The following is a 25,147-nucleotide window of genomic DNA, read 5'->3' on the forward strand; positions in this document are numbered from 1 at the left end:
CAGGAAAAAAAGCAAAACTAACATCTGCTTTGGTTACATAATTACTAAAAATAAGTACAAGGACTTATATGTATAAGTCCTGGCTTTCCAGGTGGCACAGTGGTAAAGAATCTGCCTGCCAATGCCAGAGACATATAAAATGCAAGTTTGATCCCTGGGTCTGGAAGATCCCCCGGAGTAGGAAATGGCAACAGTATTCTTGCCTGGAAAATTACATGGACAGAGGAGCCTGGCGGGCTGCAGTCCATGGGGCCACAAAGAGTCAGACATGACTGAGCACACATGCACAACGAAAATATACAAAATTAATAAAGTTAACTTTTATTGAGCACTTCCTATGTTTCACTGTTCTGAATAAGTGTTTTATTAACTCATATCACTGTCACACAAACAAAAAGAAAAATAAAATAGTTAAAATAACTATGTACTAACATCATATTTAAATCATAGATGTTTACACTAACAGAGATCTGAAGAAAACTAAGACGCTACCGTCAGACTTTTATTAAGATAAGCTGCCTTACGTGTAAATAATATATAAAGGCAATAAGGATATAATGAAAAGAGCTTGTAAGGAGGGAGGATAAGACTGAAATAATAAGTTTATATGTAACTGGTTTTATTATAAATGTGGGCATTCCATCTACACGGCAGGTAACACAAGGCTAGAGTTTTCAGACTAGAAATACATTTGGCAATCTTGGTTTTCATATACACACAAACCTCTAATATTTCTAAAACAATTAAAGTAGCTACAAATGTGTGTGTGTATGCACGTGTATTTCTATATATATTTTTTCCTTTTATTAATTTTTAAAAATAAGATTCAGAAAATATGGCTTTTTAAAATTAAATCCATTACATAAAATGATATCCATTATTTTAATTGATGTTACTAATATAAATACAAATCCAATGACTTCATCTTAACCTACTTTACAAGTATTAGATTTTTTTTAGCTTTAATAAATAAAACTATCTTTGTTTCCTATTAAAACTGAAACACTAACCTGAAAAATTGCCAAAAATAAATTATAGGAAAAAGAAAAATAATCCTACTTGTGAATATAGATAGAAGATGATCTCAATAAATGCAGAGACCAACACTCCATGCTCTTACAAAGGATATAAACAAGCACATCAGAGTAGAGGAAACCCAAAAGGCTAACAAATTTAGGAAGAGATGCTTCATCTCAGTGATAACCAGAAAAATTCAAATTAATTTAAATAGGAGATACAGCTTCACATTTATTAGACTAGCAAAAATTAGAACTCTAGAAGATGCCAAGTGTAAACAGCACTGTGCAATCATGCACTGCTAGTGGAAACGAAGACAAGAGTAATCACTCTAGAAACCAATCAGCAAATTACTTAAGTTTACATATACCCTACAAACCAGCAATTTCTCTACCCATTAATATGTGAAAGAAATTCACAAATAGCTAAAAGTAATGGTCTTAATATTCAGAAAATATCACAGATGAGCCTTGTTAAAAAGAGAAAATTATACAATTTGGTTTTTGTAAATAAAAAAATACATGCACAGGAAAAACAAAAATATTTTACAAAGATACATAAAAATCTGGAAGGACAATATGAGAGGAAACAAGACAAAAATGCATAAGTAAATTAAAGAAGAGAAGGGCTGTGTGCAGACCAAGATGATAATGTGCCACAGACTGAAAAACAGGAGATTTCAATCCTCTCACCTGACTTCAAAACAAGATCAACAAAAATGATGAATTTAAGAATACTGAAGCAAAAATCCTAAATCCTAAATAAAATATAATCAAATCAAATACATCAGTGTGTCAAAAGAAAATCGCTCCACAACCACATTTATGCCATTAGCAAGATAAATGAGGGAAAAAAATAACATATTATTTTAGGAGATCAAAAAAAATTAACAAAATTCATTATCTATTTCTGTTAATAACTCCTGGAAAACTAAGAAGAAACTTCCTTAACATGCTAGATAGTAGTTTTTAGAAACCATTAACAAATATCACACTTAACAGTTATACAATTTCCATATAACGTTTTTTTTTTTGTTTTTTTTTTTAAAGAACAAAAGGATACCCTCCAGTAAGTATGACTATCATAATACGAAGTTCTGGGATTGATAGCCAATTCTAAACAAAGAAGGAATAAACACGAAATATTTACACTTGGCTTCTCTTCCTAAAGTAACTAAACATTAGAAAGAATAAGTATTTCTGCAAGGTAACTAGATGACTTTGCACACAAAAGCACAGCTTTCCCAAATATTGGAAATAACCAGTTGGAAAGTAATGTGGAAAAATCCCACTCACAAAAGTAAGAAAACCTATAAATTCTTAAATTTATTCCTAAGTATTTAAGTATAAGATGTCTCTACTTAACGAAAGAGAGAAGTCTTAACTGGAAAAACTTAAAATGTAAAGATGTAATTATTGTCAAGGCAAATACAAGTTCAATTAAAAAAAAAAAAAAACCCGTGTATGTTTATATGTGTATACACTAAAATTCAGGGAGGATATACACTAAATTGATACCAGAATTTATGTCTAAACAGATTATGGCCAAGAACTGGGGAGAGCGAGTTATACAAAAAATACAAATCTATTTTTTGTATATATCTTCTGGTTTGTATATTCAATTATTCTTATTCTATATAAATCATTTCTTCTGACAAAGATTCTCTTCTTGACAAAACTTTAGTCAGCCTTCTCTGAGTTCTCTCTTCTTTAAGACCCAATCTTTGGATTTCCATGACCATCTTTATATCATTCAATTTTAGCAAGAATTTTACTAAGGCAGTTTAGCAAGAATCTTCTACCTTCAATATCTGAAAATTTGTGTGTGTGTGCGTGCTTAGTCACTCAGTCATCTCCAACTCTTCAAGACCTCATGGACTGTGGCCCGCCGAGCTCCTCTGTCCATGGCACTTTCCAGGCAAGAATGTTGGAGCACGTTGCCATTTCCTTCTCCAGCCACCTTCAATATCTGATCATCCTCAATATCGATCAAATTCCTCATCCCCACTATCCCTCGGGTGATATCTGATCACCCTAGCCTGCCCTCAGCAAGAATCCTGTCAGGTCAGTTTAGTAAGAACCCCTTTATCCTTGATGTTTGGGTCAAGATGCAACAGTTAGAACCTTACACGAACAACTGACTGGTTCAAAATTGGGAAAGGAGTACAACAAGGCTGTACACTGTCACCCTGTTTATTTAACATATGTAGAGTACATCATGCGAAATGCTGGGCTGGATGAATCAAGCTGGAATTAACATTGCCAGGAGAAATATCAATAACCTCAAATATGCAGATGATATCACCCTAATGGCAGAAAATGAAGAGGAACTAAAGAGGAGAGTGAAAAAACTGGCTTAAAACTCAGCATTCAAAAAACAAAGATCATGTCATCTGGTCCCATTACTTCATGGAAAATGGAAGGGGAAAAAATGGAAGCAGTGACAGATTTTATTTTTCTGGGCTTCAAAATCACTGAGGACAATGACTGTAGCAATGAAATTAAAAGACACTTGCTCCTTGGAAGAAAAGCTATGACAAACCTAGACAGCATATTGAAAAGCAGAGACATTACTTTTCTGACAAAAGTCCATCTAGTTAAAGCTATGGTTTTTCCAGTAGTCATGTATGGATGTGAGAGTTGGACCATAAAGAAGGTTGAGCACCAAAGAATTGATGCTTTTGAATCGTGGTGCTGGAGAAGACTCTTGAGAATCCCCTGGACTGCAAGGAAATCCAACTAGTCAAACCTAAAGGAAATCAACCTTGAATATTCATTGGAGGACGGATGCTGAAAATTCAATACTGTGGCAACCTGATGTGAAGAGCCGACACATCGGAAAAGACCCTGATGCTGAGAAGGATTGAAGCCAGGCGGAGAAGGGGGCGACACAGGATGAGATGGGTGGATGGCATCATCGACTCAATGGACATGAGTTTGAGCAAACTCTGGGAGATAGTGAAGGACAGGGAAGCCTGGAGTGCTGCACTCCATGAGATGGTGGAGTTGGACACAAATTAGCAACTGAACAACAATCACCCCCTTATCCTTGATGCTTTGTCTCCATCAACCCCCTCCACCCACCACACACCCGCATACCCTCCTCATTGGCGTTCTATTCCAACCTCACCTTGTTGTATTTGGGATTGAGCCCAGTTTCATATTAAAAGCTCTCTTTCCTTCTACTGTAATGGTTCCTGATTAAAATCTGCTTTTACCATCTTAACCACCGTCCAGCTCTGGTTTTCTTTAAAATTGATAAATATAAAATTTAGTTTCTTTTTAGAAACTCTAAATTTAACTGCGAATTCTACACAAGGACTAAAGTTGTTTCTTTTTGTAGAAAAATTAGTGGTTTCTAGTAATTTTATGCTCTAAATCTCTAATTCATGTTATGGCAAATTTACAAAAACATTGTCAAAAAAATCAATGTTAATAGATTCCTTAATTAGGAAAGTCGAGTTTTATTTTAAAAAGCTTTTATCAGTAACTACCTGACTTTCAATCATCATAACACATTCACTTCCTGATTTAAAAAAAAAAACTAATATAAAAAATTAGGTCAAAATATCAAAAATAACAATTTTTACTCAATCTAAAAGGAAAACAAAGGGAAGACAAAGTAGGAAAAACAATAAAGATTCATAAAACATATATAAAAAATAATTGATATAAATAGAATCATTTAAGCCTTGAAGTATATTGAATCAAAAAGATCCATGAATTCCTGCTTTCACTTTTCAAAAAAGTCAGTGAACATCACTTAATTTTTCCTGATAACTCAGGGCCATAACTATACACATCAATTACTGAGCTGTATTATACAAAAATTCAGTGTTCTTTGATGTCTGTCATTTGGGAAATTCCTACTCCTGGTTCTCTCACTAACCTATGTGATCTTATTAAAGTTACTGAACTTCTCTGAGCCTCAGTACCCTCAACCATAAAATGAAAGAGTTTAACATCCTGTGATTCTACAGAACCAAAGATGATGTGTATGAAAAACACAACTGAGTAAGTACTGATCCCAAGACTAATATTTTTAAAAAAGATTTTCTTTTTGCTTGCATTCTACTTACTGTCTTATTTTTCATGGGAGACTGACAGTATACAGTTGAGTTAATATCTTCCTAGGCAGTATTACTTTGGCTAATTTTTTAAATTACTGAATCCATGACAATAGCCACCTCCCAACAGACATCCTCATCCTACAGATCAATCATCCTCTCCTCTGAAGTTACCGGTGGATCCTGGTCAGCAGTAAGGCAGAGGCAGCAGGAAGGAAAGAGGGAGCTGCATTATTAGGCCAGGGGCTCCTTGCAAATTTGAACTCAATTTTAACATCATCATTATTAACATGTACTGTGAAAAGGTGCTAGGGAAAAAAAAATTTTTTTTAATAGGATACAGAGGCAGTTGCTGAAGCTCCAAGATGGAAAGGACTGGCTCCAATATTAGTTTCTATATCCCCAAGGTCCAGAATGGTCACTGCACATAGCAGATATCCAATAAATACCTATTCAATTAAGTGAACGGGTTCATAAAAAGTAGAGTTCAAGGCAACACAGCCTAAGTGCCAAATGACAAAGCAACTACAGCTGACCCTGAAACAACAGGAGGTTAGGGGCATCTACCCTTTGGGCAGTCAAAAATCCTTGTATAGCTGGCCCTCCACCCTGGTAGTTCCTGCATATCCATGGTTCCACAGCAGCAGATTCAGCGAACCTTGCATGGTAAAGTACTGTAGTATTGACTACAGAAAAAAATCTGCATTTAAGTAGACCTGCACAATTCAAACTCGTGTTGTTCAAGGATTAGCTGTACTAAAAATATTCTCTAAACACTCTTCATATTGGAAATGGGGCTTAAGCTAAATCTGAATAAAGAACACATAAATCTGAAAGAGTAACACAAACCACGAGGTGGTGGAAAGACATTCCAGAATGCAAACATTTTTGAGTAATGATTTTTAAAAGAGAGAGACAAAGAAAAAAAGAGATATGGCTTATGTGCAAAGCAAGAGTACACTATTTTGGTTGAAAAAGATCAAATAGACAGGAAATATAAATAGCCTAATGGAGAGATAATGGAGAGATCTGAAATCAACTACATACAAAAATGAAAAATAAAAGAGAATGTCTTGAACAAATCAATATTTTTAGAAGCCAGAAGCAATACTATGTAGAATGCCTTAGTCAAAGGAGAGACCAGAGGTATAATATTTATTAGGAAGGTCCCTTACTGCAGTCACCCAGACATGAGGTGGTGAGGTGATGGAGGTCTGAGCCAGGGTAACAACAGTAGAGTATCAGGAATTAAATGATTTTACATAGATTTAAAACATTACACAGGATTTATGAAATCAGATGTGTGCTAGGAAAGTGAAGACAAGAGTGAAACATTCAATGAAAGGTGAATCTAGATTTTGAGACAATGTAAAGGAGAGTTTGGATACAGAGAAGAAGGTTGACTCAGTCTGGGAGGAGAAGGATGACTGAGTTTCAAGAGATAGGTCACCCAGGTAAAGAGATAAGCAAGAAATTAAACATGAAGAATTTTCACTGTGAAAAGTACCAGGCCTAACTAGAGATATAATTAAATAAAAGGAATCAACTGGAGTGAGAGGGCTTAATGTGTAACTACTGGGGGAAAAAAAAAGTATAATCTGGGCAACAACGATCTGACCAGAGAACAGAAGCAAGATCACAAGAGACTGAGAAAGGAATAATCCAAAAAGAGAAAGAGAACAAAGAAGCTGAGAGAGAGAGCTGAGATTAGTATAAAACTGAAGAGAGTAAATGTGGCCTGTACAGAAACATCAAAGTGAATAAGGGATAGGATGACCATATTAATGGATAAGAGCTGAGAAAGGGTTGGTGGTTGGTTACTAGTTACTAGTGGTTGGTTGGTTTTTAATAGGAAAAACTGAAATGGCACTAGCAAGGTGAATATTACCATACGCATAATGGACTTAGGTCTACCCAAAATTAAGAATCATTGCTTATAAGCTCCATGTGAGCTGCAATCAGTCCTGAATATTCATTGGAAGGACTGATGCTGAAGTTGAAACTCCAATACTTTGGCCACCTGATGCAAAGAACTGACTCATTTGAAAAGACTCTGATGCTGGGAAAGATGGAGGGCAGGAGGAGAAAGAGACGACAGAGGATGAGATGGCTGGATGGCATCACCGACTCAATGGACATGAGTTTGAGTGAACTCGGAGAGTTGGTGATGGACAGGGAGGCCTGGCGTGCTGCAGTCCATGGGGTCACAAAGAGTCAGACACGACTGAGCGACTGAGCTGAACCCATATATGCCTGTTCTCCACAGTGCCTAGGAGAAATGCCAGGTATTCAATAAGTACCTAAGGTTTCAACCCAAAGTCTTGAAAGCAAAAGCACACTTTTTTTTTAAATTCACAACAACAAATTTTCTATGAGATATTGGCAACCTTGGTAATTTCATACTTCAGTCTTTTTGTGCTCATTCTCACTTAGCTGGTTAGCTTTAAGAATCTAAGAAGTTTATTTTTTGAAGGAAAGAAACATGTTTAGTGATAAGGAAATCAAAACCTTTTGTGCTACATTCTAGATAACTGAAGCATTTCTATTTTATTAAATAAGCAGAGTTCAAAAACGTCTGCAATCATAACATACTGGTAATGCAACTATAAATAAAAAGTAGAATGCAAAGTAAAGATGACTAGATATTTTACTTAAAATAAGATTTACCTTCACAGGAGAAATACTTGATTTGCTATCTACTTAGAAGGAATAACAAGTGTACATAAGATGTTAAGGTATGGGCTTTAAAAAAAAAAAAAAACTGTTACATTACCCTGATGATTGTAAAGACTTCTTAGGACATGATGCCAAAGACACTTGGTATATGCCAGTCAGAGTTTAACATACAAACAGAAAAGAAAACAAACCTATAAGCAAAACAACCAAAACTCTAGCACCATTTGCTGCAGCTAACAGCAGGCTGCTATTATGAGGCCAGTAACATCCCTGAAATAAGCTCTGTCAGAATTACATGGCAGGGCTCAGGCAATGCTCTGAACACAGACCTGCTGCTGCTACTGCTGCTAAGTCACTTCAGTCGTGTCCGACTCTGTGCGACTCCATAGACGGCAGCCCACCAGGCTCCCCCGTCCCTGGGATTCTCCAGGCAAGAACACTGGAGTGGGTTGCCATTTCCTTCTCCAATACAGACCTAACTTGCTCTAAAAGGCTCTTTCCAGTGGAAGTCATAGCAAGAAGCAAGAGACAGATACGCTGTTCCTCTATATACCAACCTAAAGATGCAGAACCAGTGGATACAGAGGGCTGACTATACTATGCCATATTTATATGAGCATCTTCGGACTTTGGTACCCATGGAGAGGGGAGGAGGCAGGGGGAATGGTCCTGGAGCCAGTGCTTTACAGACAGTAAAGGATAACCTTAGTACACTACAATGACAAACACTGTGCATATCAAAGAAGTGTAGCACACAAGACTTGCCCTTAAGGACACAATTTAGTTGGGAGACAAGATATATAGATACATTTATTTAATACATATTCAAATAACAATGTAACCTAATACATGAGCCGTTCATTTAAGAACCATATATTAAGCAACTGCTATGTGCAAGTCATTCTGCTGAACTTAGGGAAATAAGAACACCCTTAGAGTGACTCACAATCTAGTGAGGAAACAAATATGCAAAGTATGAGATACGTGGTATAATCAAGACAGAGCAGTTTTCACCACTAATCCTCTCTCAACCAACCCTATGGATTAAGCAGTATTCTCCAGTAACTTTGTGAAACACTGCCCAAAGCCTAAGGTATACTAAACGTTCAAAGCTAAAGTATGGTATTGTCTGTAGTTTACTCATACATGTTGGTCAACCAAGAGTCAACTGGACTTCCTCCCAAACCTGCTGATGTCGGTTCCACTTGGTACTTTGATCAGGTAATTCAATTAAGTAAGTATCATATAAACCAACAAAATATAGGCATGAAGAGAAAGACTACACTGATTGCTTCAGAAAGACAAGACAAAGGAAACCTACTAAAAAACACTAGGTTTTGTCAAATTAGATTTGGATGAACTGTCAAAGACTGGGAAAAAAATCCTTTAAAATCTATGGTTTTGCACTCAGTGTGCTTTACTCAAAGAAAACCAGGGATTTCCCTGGCACTCCAGTGATTAAGACTCTGCACTTTCCCTGCCGGGGGTACAGGTTCAATCCCTGGTCAGGGAACCAAGATCCCACATGCCAAATGGCCAAAAACCCCCTAAAATCAGAAATCATTAATACATTATAATTGTAGCTTATTCAAGATTGACAACACAGCACTCCAATCAGCATTTTAAAACACAATAGCGAAGGGTCAGTGCGCTTGGTTACACTGACAAATGACCGTATGTTTGTATTTCTTTCTACTTACCATGCCCAGGCTCATCACTCAAACTTTCCTTATGGCAAAGTTATTCCTTATTTAACCTCTCTTCTCATCTGTGAACTGTTGTTGTTTAGTCACTAGGTCATGTCTGACTCTCTCGCAATCCTAAGGAATGTAGCCAGCCAGGCTCCCTCTGTCCATTGGATTTCCCAGGCAAGAATACTGGAGTGGGTTGCTCTTTCCTTCTCCAAGGCATCTTCCCAACCCAGGGATCCAAACCGTGTTTCCTGGGTCTCCTGCACTGGCAGGCAGATTCTGTACCACTGTGCCACCAGGGTTATTAATTCACCATCTATGAATTACGAAATGATTATGAATATCTACACAGGTAGTTTTGCAAAGGTTAATAAAAATTATACATGTAAAGTGTTTAGCGCTGTACCTGGCATAGGGCAAGTGCTCAATAAATAAAACTATTATTATTTTTGGAGAGTAAAGAAAAGAAAGAGAGGAAAGGGCAGATACAGTGCTGGGTTCTATTACTGGGACCAGGGCACTTTCCTCCCTGACTGACTACTCTTTCCAGTTCAGTAAGGGAGCTGACCCAGGTCCCCAGGCTCCTTCTGCTCCCTCCTTTTAGCGTATGAATCCACATTCCTCAGAAGCAGGTTTTAGTTGTGCCTGTAATTCAGGCTCCTTTGCTCACTGCTTAACTTTCTCATTTAGAAAGTATAAACAAAAAAATTGAGAACAAGTCCCAGACTGGGCTGTAATTTTCCATCAGGTGAAACTGGTATCATCCTTTAGGAATTTGACATCATGTTTATTTCTCCTAACTAGATATGCTGGTATTGGATCCAACTTCCGTCACATGTAAATGAGTGCTAATAAAACCTGTGTGTGAGGTAATGAAACACCCCCCCCCCCCCCCCCCCCGGCGCTTTCTTTGGATCCCTAATGGAGTTACACGAGAATCTATTCACCACACCCAAAATACCGATTCCACCCAACCTTATTCAATATTTCCCAAAGCTCACCTGAATTCTAGGGCTTCTACTCCCTTATTTTTCTCCCTAGCTTATCTCCAAAACAAAATACCTACTCATTTCTCCTTTTGCCATACTGCTGCTAACCAACACTATGACAAATTTTGCCTCGTACCTATCAGTATTTTCTAGTATCCATCATCTTGTTCACATAGGGTGTTTTTATAATAGATGTTAATCAGCATTAAAGTTTGCCAAAGAAAGTGATTTTTATTTCCTCAAATACTTTACTGCATAAGAGCAAATACATGATTGACATATTATTCTGTTCAAATATAGCATATGTAAAGTAGATGAGCTAAGAATAACCTAATAAGCACTACACAAAAAATGATATATGATCAATAAACACAAACTATATTAATAATATATATACCTAGAACTTAATTAGGCTATTCTCAGAGCAAGTTGCAAAATATCCAAATTTGCATTTTTTAAAGAGAAATAAACACTGTATTTCAACATTTGCTACACAAAAATAAAAATATTAAAAGAAAATACAGTGGTACATTATTAAACACAGTCAAGGAACACAAACTGTTAAAGACTTTTCCTGAACCCCTTACAATATAATTGTTTCATTACATTATACTACCTGAAGAAAAGATTGAAATAAATGATAATTTTCTTTAAATTATGACAGCTATTCAAAGCATACTTAATCAGGTAAATATTATAATTCATTTGTCTACTTCAGATCAGAAGCAGTTATTCAGGGAGAGGGATCAATAAAAGGAGACAATGAGGTATGGAGAACAATGGCTCAGCTTGAGTACTGGGACTCCTGAGTTCTAAACTAAATATACACGAACTCACAGACTGATCTATTTACTTCCTGCCTCTAGCTCCATAGGGCTTCCCTTCTGGCTCAGCTAGTAAAGAATCCGCCTGCAATGTGAGACACCTGGGTTCGATCCCTGGGTTGGGAAGATCCCCTGGAGAAGGGAAAGGCTACCCACTGCAGTATTCTGGCCTGGAGAATTCCACAGACTGTACAATCTATAGGGTCGCAAAGAGTCGGACACAACTGAGTGACTTTCCGTTTCACAGGCTCTAAAAGATGGAATAAAGTATGAAACTATATACGTTCTAAGGTCCCTTGGAAGTTAAAATATTATTAGTTGTCTATCCTGGTCAGCCTTAAAGTTCTACAATAGTTAAGTGCTAAAATGAAGACTACAGAAAATACATCCATTAGGAATTAAAAACAGGTGAATGTGTGTGCTCAAGTCTGCGACTCCTATCTGCCTATACCCACCTCAACCTCTCTAAGCCTTTATCTATCCTTTTCTACCAGCTTCCCAACTTCTCTTTCCTGCCTCAGGTTTCTCTCCCAAACTTCAATTTTCTCTGTTGTATCTCTAGTCTGCAATGCCTATAAGTTATTACCACCTACTACTACCATCTCTGGCCGCATCGTACTTCATCTACCATCAATTTATTGTCCCTAAATCACTTACTAACAGGGCAAAGAGAATGTAAGCAGTTACTATGCCAAATGGATCACTTAAACTAGTTCTTGGCTTCTAAAATATGATTTAAACAATACAATCAAATGCATTCTATCCACAGAAATTTCAACCAAGAAGAGGAAACCACTTATTGGACACCTATTGGTCATATATTTTGCATATTTTATCTTTTTAAAACCACACAACTACTCTGCTTGGTGGGTATATTATCTATAATTTACTAATAAAAATGAGGTCCAAAGAATTCTCTGGTGGTCCAGTGGTTAAGACTCTGCACTTTCATTGCCAAGGACCAGGGTTCAATCCCTGGTTGGGTAATTAAGATCCCAAAAACCATGTGGCCAAAAAATAAATAAATAAAAATTTTAAAAATAAAAGTAAAAGAATAAAAACAAGGTCTGGAAAAATTTAAATCAGAAGTTATGGAGCTGTCTGACCAAAAGGCACATATTTCCCACTGCCAAATTATGATGGTCAATAGACTTCTTTATCAAAATGTTGACCAAACCAAGAAACTCCATCAAAAGTATATAAAAAAAAAAGTGTAGCTGACATCAAGCACACAGTAGGCTGACAAAGGGAAACCAGTCCCAATTTCGTGGGTTTTCAAACATCTTTCAAAGGCTGATTAGCAAAGGGGTTTGCTTTAAATTCTGCTTAAATTACCAAAGTTTGTGGAAGTAAGTATCCTCCCCCCCAATACAAAGAAAAGTAGATTTAGTTAATAAGTAATAATTAGGGCTAAATGGGCATATCTCCTGATAAAGAAGTACTATCAGTGATATTTCTCTACAAATAATTATTAAGGCCATTTTTTATCTGTCAGTTTTAGAAAGTAATATATGAGAATTTAGTGCTAGTAATGATGTCATGGAACAGCTCTCCTAGATAAAATATTTCCAGAATCACCATAAGCAAAGCTGGTAAGAAAGTAAGGAATTATTTGACCAAAACTGAAGGGAAAATGGGAACCCAGTGAGGTAAGGGAACAAAAGCCATTTTTCCCTCTGGGTGCTGACCAATCAGAACAAATTTGAGCTATAGTTTGGACAGCTCTGCAGAATCCAAAAGACAAAATGTAAAGACCAGAACCATCTAGTGTACAAAGTCTTAACTGTAACAAAAGGGAAAGGGGCAGGGCACAACTTTTTAAAGAATGACATAGCCCAGGGACACAACATAAACCGATTAGAATCAGATGGGTCCAAGACGGGCAAACAAGTCAACTCTGATTAGACCTTGATCCTCAATCAGCAAGCTAAATGACACATCCAAAGGCGCCATGACAGTTCAAAGGACTGTCAAAAGACCAAGGAGTGGGTGGTGGTCCAATTCCTGGAGATCTCCACCCCCTCCCAAAAGTAGCTGGAATAATCCCCCTACTCATTAGCATATGAAATTACCCAGTCTATAAAAACTAACCATGCCACATCTCACAGCCCCACTCACCCTCTGCGAGGGCCCACACTCTGTCTGTGGGGTGTGCTTCTCTCTGAATCTGAATAAATCCACTTCTTCCCTATCACTTTGTCTCTCACTGAATTCTTTCTGCAATGAGACATCAAAAACCTGAGCTTCATTAGGTCCTAAAACCAGGTACCATGGTTTTAGCTGGGTTCAAGTCCCAGCCACGTGAATTCAAGTCCCAGTCTGAGGTAAACAGCTTCATAATAGGCACATATATTTACCTAAGACCCTGAAGGGTTTATACTCTCAAGGCAAAGGTGACACAGAAGTGATAGATGTGATGTGATAGTTGCTCAGTTGTGTCTGACTCTTTGCAACCCCATGAACCATAGCCTGCCAGACTCCTCTGTCCATGGAATTCTCCAGGCAAGAATACTGGAGTGGGTTACCATTCATTCCCTTCTCCAGGGGATCTTACCAACTCAAGGATCAAACCTGGATCTCCTGCACTGCAGGCTGATTCTTTACCATCTGAGCCACGAGAGAAGCCTGAGGCAGAAGTATATTGGCACTCAAAACTTCACAACCAAAATATGTGTCAACTACTTGGATGGTCTAAAACTCCAAGCAAGGAATTTATTTCAAAGTGGTTCAGTCTATATAATGCCCGCAGAAACAAAGGCAAAAACTTTCTTTAGGAGATACCTTTATCTGAGACCAGATTAGTCTTATACTTTCTCAAGGACAGTGAGCAGCACACAGATTATCTAAGCATACAAAGAAACAAGTCATCATGAGCAGGAACTGGCAAAAGCAACTGACCACAGAAAGGGCGCTACCAGATCTCACGTATACGAAGCAGAGAGACATCAACTTTGAAATAACCGTACTTATTCGGTTTAAAGAATAAAGGGCAACCTCAAAAATATCTGCAAGGAACAGGAAACTACTAAGAGATGCAGCAGCTTTGTGTGTTAGTTACTCAGTAGGGTCCGACTCTTTGCAGCTTCATGGACTATAGCCCACCAGAGGCTCCTCTGTCCATGGAATTCTCCAGCAAGAATACTGGAGTGGGTAGCCATTCCATTCTCCAGGGGATCTTCTTGACCCAGGGATTGAACCTGGGTCTCCTGAAATGCAGGCAGATTCTTGCAGAAGACTTATAAATGGAACCAAAACTAAACTTCAACAATAACCAAAATTACAAACCCATTGGATAACCTTAAAAGAGTAGCTTCAACTTTAGAGGGAGCCTGGTCTACAGTACATAGGGTCGCAAAGAGTCAGACATGATTGAAGTGACTTAGCACGTATGCACAATGGGCTGGATAATAAATCAGAATAAACTATCCAGAACAATGCATGTAGTGATAAAAATATGAAAAATCTAAAGCAAATAAAGAAGGCTGAGAGACATGTAATCAGAGACCCAAATGGAAAAGATGATAAGATAGAGGAGAAATCTAAAAAAATAATGACTAAGAATTTTGCAGAACTAATAAGATGTCAAATTAGAGACTTAAGCTTAACAAAGTCCCAAATAAAATAAAATCTATATTCTGATACAACATTATGAAACTTCAGAACACCAAAGTCAACAGGAAATCTTAAATGTAGCTAATAAAATAAGCTTGAAAACAATATATCAGATCAGATCAGATCAGATCAGTCGCTCAGTTGTGTCCAACTCTTTGCGACCCCATGAATCGCGGCACGCCAGGCCTCCCTGTCCATCACCAACTCCCGGAGTTCACTCAGACTCAAGTCCATTGAGTCAGTGATGCCATCCAGCCATCTCATCCTCTGTCGTCCCCTTCTCCTCTTGCCCCCAATCCCTCTCAGCATCACAGTCTTTTCCAATGAGTCAACTTTTCGCATGAGGTGGCCAAAGTACTGGAGTTTCAGCTTCAGCATCATTCCCTCCAAAGAAATCCCAGGGCTGATCTCCTTCAGAATGGACAGGTTGGAGCTCCTTGGAGTCCAAGGGACTCTCAAGAGTCTTCTCCAACACCACAGTTCAAAAGCATCAATTCTTCGGTGCTCAGCCTTCTTCACAGTCCAACTCTCACATCCATACATGACCACAGGAAAAACCATAGCCTTGACTAGACGAACCTTTGTTGGCAAAGTAATGTCTCTGCTTTTGAATATGCTATCTAGGTTGGTCATAACTTTCCTTCCAAGGAGTAAGCGTCTTTTAATTTCATGGCTGCAGTCACCATCTGCAGTGATTTTGGAGCCCCCCAAAATAAAGTCTGACATTGTTTCCACTGTTTCCCCATCTATTTCCCATGAAGTGATGGGACCCAATGCCATGATCTTCGTTTTCTGAATGTTGAGCTTTAAGCCAACTTTTTCACTCTCCACTTTCACTTTCAGCAAGAGGCTTTTTATTTTAGTTCCTCTTCACTTTCTGCCATAAAGGTGGTGTCATCTGCATATCTGAGGTTATTGATATTTCTCCCAGCAATCTTGATTCCAGCTTGTGCTTCTTCCAGTCCAGCGTTTCTCATGATGTACTCTGCATAGAAGTTAAATAAACAGGGTGACAACATACAGCCTTGACAAACTCCTTTTCCTATTTGGAACCAGTCTGTTGTTCCATGTCCAGTTCTAACTGTTGCTTCCAGACCTGCAACAAATTTCTCAAGAGGCAGATCAGGTGGTCTGGTATTCCCATCTCTTTCAGAATTTTCCAGAGGTTATTGTGATCCACACAGTCAAAGGCTTTGGCATAGTCAATAAAGCAGAAATAGATGTTTTTCTGGAACTCTCTTGCTTTTTCCATGATCCAGTGGATGCTGGCAATTTGATCTCTGGTTCCTCTGCCTTTTCTAAAACCAGCTTGAATGTCAGGAAGTTCACGGTTCACATATTGCTGAAGCCTGGCTTGGAGAATTTTGAGCATTACTTTACTAGCGTGTGAGATGAGCGCAATTGTGCGGTAGTTTGAGCATTCGTTGGCATTGACTTTCTTTGGGATTGGAATGAAAACGGACCTTTTCCAGGCCTGTGGCCACTGCTGAGTTTTCCAAATTTTCTGGCATATTGAGTGCAGCACTTTCACAGCATCATCTTTCAGGATTTGGAATAGCTCAACTGGAATTCTATCACCTCCACTAGCTTTGTTCGTAGTGATGCTTTCTAAGGCCCACTTGACTTCACATTCCAGGATGTCTGGCTCTAGGTCAGTGATCACACCATCGTGATTATCTGGGTCGTGAAGATATATAGAACATAGTAAAATCTCCATGTCTATTCAGCTCAGTTCAGATCAGTCACTCAGTCGTGTCTGACACTTTGCGGCCCCATGGACCACAGCATGCCAGGCCTCCCTATCTATCACCAACTCCCGGAGTTTACTCAAATTCATGTCCATTGAGTTGGTAATGCCATCCAACCATCTCATCCTCTGTCGTCCCCTTCTCCTCCCGCCTTCAATCTTTCCCAGCATAGGGTCATTTCAAATGAGTCAGCTCTTCACATCAGGTGGCCAAATCTATTGGAGTTTCAGCTTCAACATCAGTCCTTCCAATGAACACTCAGGACTGATCTCCTTTAGGATGGACTAGTTGTATCTCCTTGCAGTACAAGGGACTCTCAAGAGTCTTCTCCAACACCACAGTTCAAAAGCATCAATTCTTCAGCACTCAGCTTTCTTTGTAGTCCAACTCTCATATCCATACATGACTACTGGAAAAACCATAGTCTTGACTAGATGGACCTTTGTTGGCAAAGTAATGTGTCTGCTTTTTAATATGCTGTCTAGGATGGTCATAACTTTCCTTCCAAGAAGTAAGCGTCTTTTAATTTCATGGCTTCAGTCACCATCTGCAGTGATTTTGGAGCCCTAAAAAGTAAAGTCTGCCACTGTTTCCACTCTTTCCCCATCTATTTGCCATGTCTCTTGCTTCAAAATAAAAAGGCAAATGGTAAGTCACATTAGTGTGACTCTACCTTCGAAGGTTGTAAGGAGCAACAAAGACGTTTTTGAAAAGTTAAAAAAAAAAAATAACCATAAAGGTACCTGGAGATTTAAGTGACAGAGCTTGTTTGAAATGTATTTCATTCCTTGTCATGTAACCCCTCTCTGGGCCTCACTTTACCTGTAAAAGACGGTTGAAGGTGATAGCTTCCAAAGTTCATGCCAGCTCAAAGATTACAATATCACTGTAGCCTGCCAGATTCCGCTGTCCATGGGATTCTCCAGGCAAGAATACTGGAGTGGGTTGCCATTCCCTTCTCAAGGGGATCTTCCCGACCCAGGAATTGAACCCAGGTCTCTTGCATTGCAGTCAGATTCTTTTTACCAACTGAGCTATGAAGGAAGTCCCATGCCAGCTACTATATCAGTTATTCAGAGAGAGGTGATTCAAACTATAATATTCTACTGCCTAAAAATAAAATGCTACATGTCATCCAAAAGAATAATAGAAACATAACAGAAATTACATCCTAAATTCTATAAAAAGCCATTTGTATCTGGAACATCAACACAAGTGTTGAAATCACCAAACTACATACATAAACACGAACTTGGGCAAACTCCAGGGGATAGTAAGGGACAGGGAGGCCTGGCATGCTGCAGTCCATGGAGTCTGAACAACTTAGTGACTGAACAAAACAACATACATAAAAACAGAAAAGGACAACTAAAGCAGTGGCTCTCAAACCTTGCTGCATATTAGAACCACTAGGAAACTCAAGAGTACTAAAGCCATGGACCCTGATTCTTAAGATTCTGATTTAAATGGTCTGGGGGATACAGGTCAGGAAATGAGTATTTTTTAAAGTTTCTAAGATTTCACCTAAAGTTGAAACACACTGAACTAAAGTGACAAATAGGAAGCCATGTTTTAAAGGAGTAAAACCTCTGTAATCTTTCCAAAATATAAAGATTATAAAGTTATCAATAATATAAATAGAATGAAAAATGAACCTGTTTACAAACTTATACCATACCACAATAGGGTTCACCTGGGTCCAAGTTTAAAGGAAGTGGTTAAAGGGACAAAAGATATCAAAGATTAGTTTTATAGCGTGGTTGGTACATGTATACAATTTGTTATCCAAGAAGTCATGTAAGGTTAAGACAAACATACTCAGAAAAATTTAGGTAAGTTCCAAAACAACAGACACACAGTGGATTACTAAGAAAAGCAAGTACGTTTCAAGCATACAATCAGTACTTTGAGGCTGACACTGAAGGCAATAATTCACTCTTCCTTAAATGTCCAAGCGCCACCATCCGACCCAAAGCACTAGACTGCATGGTCCCAGGATGGCACCTTAGAAGCCTTAGAAGTTACAACTGAAGATTCTGCTTTTCTGGGACAAGGAAATACATAAGAGTACAAACTTAACATCACACACTTGCTACCATTCATTTACTCAGCACTTTATGTTATGTACCAGACTTCTACTAGATATTTTTAAATATCTCATTTAATTCTCATCAGGTAGTTTATCAGCCTCACCTTAACACATGAGGACACTAAGTTTCTGAGAGGTCAGAATTATAGTAAACACATTTAGCATGAAAGAAAATAGAAAGCTTAAAGCAAAGATTTAAATCCAGGTCTGTGCCATGTTGTCTTTCATTGTAATTGTAAATAACGGTTATAATAACAAAAAATAAAGTGAGGTTTTAAGAGTTTATTTGGTCCATTTAAATGCTCAGTAAACCTTCACAATAGTCTATGAAGCTGAGTCAAACTTTAATCCCCTTTTCCTCAAATCTCACTTCCTATCCTTTGACACATCTTGCTAGCCCTACCTTCAAAAATGTATTCTGAATCTATTATATTTTAAGTATGTATCACATGTGAGTATGTTATCTGGTCACTATTACTCTAGTTCATCTCCAGCTTAGAGGATGAAAATAGCCTCTAACCAGACTTTCTGACAGAGAAGGCAATGGCACCCCACTCCAGTACTCTTGCCTGGAAAATCCCATGGACGGAGGAGCCTGTTAGGCTGCAGTCCATGGGGTCGCACAGAGTCGGACATGACTGAAGTGACTTGGCATAGCATAGCATAGACTTTCTGATCTTTCTCCCCTCCCAGTCTATCCTGGATCCTTGCAAAGGGTTCCACTGAAAGATGGTGTCACTCTTCTGTTCAAGCATTTCAACAGCTGCCCATCTTGCTGACATAGCACTATAGTCCTTACAATGAGAAAGGCCCAATACCTCTGACATCATTTCGTCCATTCTCCTCCTGCACTCCAGCCACACTTGCCTAATTACTCCTTGAACATTCCGAGCATATTTACCCTTCCCCTTACTGTTCCCCTGATTAGAATATTCTTTCCTCAGATTTCACCTTTTCGGGTCTTTGCTTAAATAGCACCTTATCAGTAAAGCCTTTCTTCCTCACTCTACCCTGTCAAGCACTCCATATTCTCCTTATCCTACTTTATCATGGCACTTATTACCATCAAACATTTTATGAATGTATTCATTTATTTATTTGGCCACCTGATGGAAAGAACTGACTCACTGGAAAAGACCCTGATGGCTGGGAAAGATTGAAGGCAGGAGGAGAATGGGACAACAGAGGATGAGATGGCTGGATGGCATCACTGACTCAACAGACATGAGTTTGTGCAAGCTCCGGGAGTTGGTGATGGACAGGGAGGCCTGGCAGGCTGCAGTCCATGAGGTCGCAAAGAGTCAGACATGACTGAGCGACTGAGGACACACTCAGAGCCTCCACACCACATGCCCTAATACTCAATCGTATCACCTTTTTCATGCAATTCAGCATTTCCAGGTAGACAGCAGAACCTCCCCTACCACATACAACCTATCTTATGTGACCAAAATAAGATACAACCTATCTTATGTGGTCAAAATCTAGACACAATAATTACTATTTTTTACTTACATGCTTCTTTTCCAGAAATCAGTAATTTTCAAATACTGAGTCTTAGATTCTCATTACCTCATTAGTTCTTTCTTCCTGCTCTTCTCCTCATTCACTGCTAGCTCTCCTCTCTTATGCTATTCTAAGAAAAGTTAAACCCCCAAAATGATAAATTCTGATTCTACTGCATTTTGTTTGTTCTATCACTCCAACTAGACTGCATGTGTCTTTGAGATCATCTAACACAATGTGTCATACACAGAAAATTCTCTCAAATATTAGATTCATATTCTATCTCCAATTTCTTTCACAAATACAAAGCTCAGTAGTAATCTTGACCATTCTTTTCCCATGAATTACATACTCTCATATGAATGGTGGTGGTGGTGAGGCAAGAGGGGGATTTCCACAACTAAAAAGAGAATTTTATATTAATCAACATGGGCAAAGGGGCAAAAAAGGACCAGTAAATTTTTGGCACAAGGTAGCCAGTTCCTTACTCCCCAGATTTGAAGGAGGAAGTCATGCAGGCAGGCCATGAAGATGAGAACTTGGATTCCTTTTACAGCTCGGCCCTGGCAACTTGAAAGAGCAGGACTGACAGGTTCCTCAAGGGACAATTAGACCTAATCTTAAAGGTATTTCTGTTGAGTCTGGTATTAGTCTGACTTAGGCAAAGATATAAAAATAAAAGGAGGATACCAACTAATCCACATTTCATTATCATCATTCATTCAATTCTTATTTCCTACTGTATTTCTAGAAAAATTCCAAAGGCACAAGAAAAATAAAGGAATATAATCAAATTTAATGATTCTGATGTAAAGGGAGGATTTTTAAAATATATTTTCAATTACGCTAATAAGAGAATCAAAAAACACAGATTCCTACAAATTCTCTCCTTCCAACAGAATATACTTGTTCTGTTTAAAAGTCATGGCACATTTTCGAAGTATCTCCATGGATGCGTAATTTTAACTGGAGCTCAAACCAAAAGAGTCCGTGAACATGTAGTATTCTTAATATGATGAGCACCAATAGGAAATCTACCCAAAGTTTAACATTTGCCATAAATAACCCAATTAAGTAGTGTGTGTATGTGTGTATATATTCTGGGGGGCAGGAGGATAGAAGGCACAACTAAAGAGTAACTACAGCTACAGGGAAATTAAAAGTTAAATATGGGAGTGGAGGGAGAGAAGATAGGTTGGAAATTTTCAGACTTCCCAGGTAGAAAGGTAAGAACTGTTTTGTTTGTTTTTGAACAAATTAGTGTGACTTATCTTACATTCCCTAAACTGGATAAGAAGTTAAAATTTAAGCTGCTGCTGCTGCTGCTAAGTCGCTTCAGTCATGTCCGACTCTGTGCGACCCCACAGACAGCAGCCCACCAGGCTCCCCCGTCCCTGGGATTCTCCAGGCAAGAACACTGGAGTGGGTTGCCATTTCCTTCTCCAAAAATTTAAGGGAGCTACATACAAAAATCATTATCCACAATTGTACAATGGTTAAAGTTAAAGCCTGCCTTTAATACTTCCTTGAAGTCTGAAATCCACAAACTCAGTTATGGAATACATTGCTGGTTCATCATGAGAAAAATTACAAATATCAACAGACTAGGTAACAAAACGGTACCAATGAAAAAGTTGCCAAAGAATATAAACATGTAACTGTATAAATAAGCAGAATCTCAGAAACTATAGATCACACACTCACTTCATTCAACTTCTCAGAGGCCTTCCCTGACCACTCCATCTAAAACAGCTGCCCCATCATACTCTAAGGGGCTTTTCCCAGGTGGCTAAGTGGTAAAGCATCTTCCTGCCAACGCAGACTCAGGAGACTGGAGTTTGATCCCTGGGTGGGGAAGATCCCCTGGAGGAGGAAATGGCAATCCACTTCATTATTCCTGCCTGGAAAAATCCCATGGACAGAGAGGAACCTGGTGGGCTACAGTCCATGGGGTCACAAAGACTCAGACACGACTGAGCACGATCACATTTTACTCTTGTATCCTGGTGTATTTTTCCCAGAGCAGTTACCACTATGGATCAGCATACTATATATATATAGCTTCATTTGCTGCCTCCCAACTAAAACATAAGCTCTATGAGGAGAGAGGCTTTGTCAGTTTTTTTAACTCCCAAGCCTACAGGCACAGTGTTACCACTTAATAAAGATGCTGAATATAGGATGAAACCGAAGTTCAGAGAGTTTGTTAAAGGATTTCCTCAAGGTCACAGAGCTGGCAGCCAATACAGTCTGTATTATAACCCTTTCTACTTGCTTTTCCACAACCACTTGCACTCCACCAAAGCAGTCTGGTCCAGCACACGATTCCATTTAACACGATTCTATTTCTTTTCTTTTTTTTAAGTGCCAAAGAAAATACATGCTACCAAAAACAGTGGCACAGAGGGTAGTGTTTCAAGTATTTCACCAACCAAAACTATACTCAGATTTCACAAGCATACAGGATTAGCCAGTAAACAGAAACGCACAGACACTCAGAGTTTTCTAAGTTCTTTGTGAAATTGGTGAATGCCTTGGAAGTTTTAAGAACAGCCACTGAAACCTACTTACCAATTCAGAACTGCCTGCAAAGTACCAGTCTCACTCTCAGCCTTCTAAGAGCCCACAGTAGTTCCTCCCTGGATACACTTTATCTTGCAAATTATGCAAGGAAATGTAACCAACTTTAAAGCTCCTTTTAGTTTCCTGTTAAAAGTACATGTCAATCTCACAAAACCCTGAACAGAAAATTAACCCGTGGGAAGTTTTAGATTCTGAGAAGGGGAAATCATCTCTGAACCATCCTCTGGCAGTGCTCATCTAGGTCCTTCATTCAAAATCCAGGAATCTGAAATACCTAAGAGAAACGCCGGAGGGGGCGAGGGAGAAGGAAAAGAAGAAACATTTACATTTTTAAAAAGCGAGCTCATACTCCTAGTAACACTCTGGCTCAACAGCAGCTTCTTGCTTAAAGCCAAGGCCTCACGGACACAATTTCTGGTTGTCTTCTTTGATCACCTTCCTTACAGAGAGGCGCCAACTGTCAACACCTTTTACGGGGACCATCTCTAGACTCAGGATGGGACTCCCCAGGACAGGGGATGATTGCTTATCTTGCAAAACTACTGTAAGCCCAATTAGTAAACTGAAGGGAACACCTCAGACGTGAAATGGCAAAAGAGTTGAAATGAACCTGAGAGTTAAGAGTGGAAAGGAGCAGATGAAGAGGTGCGAGGAAGGTAAACAACGTATCAGGGGCGAGAGAGAGAACCCGGGTCGAGGAAGTGGGGTCTGCGACAGGCAAAGGCGAAGGGAGGAGGGGGACGAGGTTCGGGGTGGGATGGGCAGGAGCAAAGGGGGAGGGGACGAGCGACTGCTAAGCAGGGGAGGGGGAAGGGTCTGGGGCGGGGCGGAAGGGAGCGAAGAGGCGGGATGAAGAGGGCCAGGCCGGGAGGGTCTTTACCTGCAGCTCCGCCCGCTCCACTTCCCACTGGGCTCTCTCGACCTCGAAGCGGGCCCACTCATGCTGCAGGAAGTGCAGGATCCCCGGGAGGCTGTACTGGGCTCGGGCCGCCCCCGCCGCAGCAACCCCGTCGCCAGCCGCGGCAGCCTCCGCCAGAGGCCCGAGACCCTTGGCACCACCGGCGGCCGGGTGGTTGTTGCTGAAAAAGACACCGGGACCCGCTTGCTCGTCCATGGCGGCCGCAGGAACCGGGGAAGCTGCCCAGGCGCCCAGGAGCGGAGGCAACGGCGGCGGCCAGCAGCGCCTCCTCCTCCCTCCGCCGCTCCCCGCCCACACCCCAGTCAGCAGGGAGCAGCCGCCTGGGCGCGGGGGCCAGCCGAGCCCGGGACGGGCCGGGAAATGGGTCAACTGCGGCGCGCGGGAGGCCTGGGGCTTGCTGGGAAATGTAGTCGCGGGGCGGGGCGCCGACGAGCGTGGCGCGGGCGGCCTGTGGGGCTGCGTTGGGACGGGGCGCGAGCGCAGCCCCGCCTACAGCCCCGCCCCTTCCCGCGGCGGTGGGGGCCGCCGCCTGGCGGAATGCGCGGGTTTCCTCACTGAAGGGGCTGGGCACCCGCGGGCGGTGCTCTCGTCTCCCTCGCACGCGGAAGTTCTTGGGTGGCGCTCGCTGTTGCACACACACACACACGCACACACACGGAAGTTAGCGCGTTGAAATGTTACCCCGAGCTGCACATCTTTTGGGGCTTCCTGATAGTTCTGATAAGAAACAAGCTCAAAGCAAGCTTCGCCAGTCCAACCCCGGGGCCGGGGTTCTCCAGCCACCACTCTCAGACCCCTTCTGCTCAGACTTCGGTGATTCTCTGACCCTAGACACGCCTCAGTTCTGTCCATTTCCGTACGGCTATCGTTCCTGCCTTTCTTTTTCGCTTGGGGTTCAATCAAACCTGTTGCCTGACCAGTTCTCACGGAGAAGGAACTCTGATCCTCTCTCCACAGAACTCTACACCGCAACTTCCTGCTGCTTCCAAATTCTGGTTTGTTGATACCTCATTTGAAACACTACTCCGCTGAAGTCCTTTTCCCTTTGTAGTTAATCTTGCAGTAAATCCTGTGAAAAGTTTTGGATATCCAAGGCTCTGTCATTTCGATCTCATTTTTCCTCATTCCCGAGCAGTTTATACTCATTTCAGTGTGTGACTCTTAAGTGCTATCACTGGAGTATAAAGATAAATGACACAACTCCCGTCATCAAAGAGAGAGTGGCAATGAGAGAAAAGAGAAATGTACAATCAATTCTCACAGTGCCTGAAACTACCTGAAAGAACCAAGTCCCTTTCTCCGCCCTAGAGCTATCTTAGGTATTCAGACACTTCTCCCTTTTCACTTACTTGTCCGGTTCGCGGTTTCTTCCGTGGTTCACTTGCAAACTGGCATTATTGTTAGCCTACGAAAGACACACCAAAGTC

The 25,147-nt window shown here is 40.1% G+C and overlaps 1 protein-coding gene across 5 annotated transcripts in view; it reads right to left on the bottom strand.

Annotated features, from left to right (window-relative positions):
- The window catches only part of STRN (striatin), a 118,140-nt gene extending 94,047 nt beyond the window's left edge, over nucleotides 1-24,093 (bottom strand). For 2 of the 5 annotated variants that reach the window (XM_055539806.1, XM_055539802.1), the window contains exon 1: nucleotides 23,682-24,093. In XM_055539806.1, the coding sequence (XP_055395781.1) occupies nucleotides 23,682-23,915 (234 nt within the window). In that variant the 5' untranslated portion in view covers nucleotides 23,916-24,093. Of the gene's footprint in view, nucleotides 1-21,922; nucleotides 21,988-23,127; nucleotides 23,505-23,681 lie in introns of those variants that run through there. The other 3 variants (XM_055539803.1, XM_055539807.1, XM_055539805.1) reach the window with 3 other exon arrangements.
- Between the last annotated feature and the right edge of the window lie 1,054 nt (nucleotides 24,094-25,147).

The sequence above is a fragment of the Bubalus kerabau genome, chromosome 11 (assembly GCF_029407905.1).
Source record: "Bubalus kerabau isolate K-KA32 ecotype Philippines breed swamp buffalo chromosome 11, PCC_UOA_SB_1v2, whole genome shotgun sequence".
In the NCBI taxonomy this organism is placed as follows: domain Eukaryota; kingdom Metazoa; phylum Chordata; class Mammalia; order Artiodactyla; family Bovidae; genus Bubalus; species Bubalus kerabau.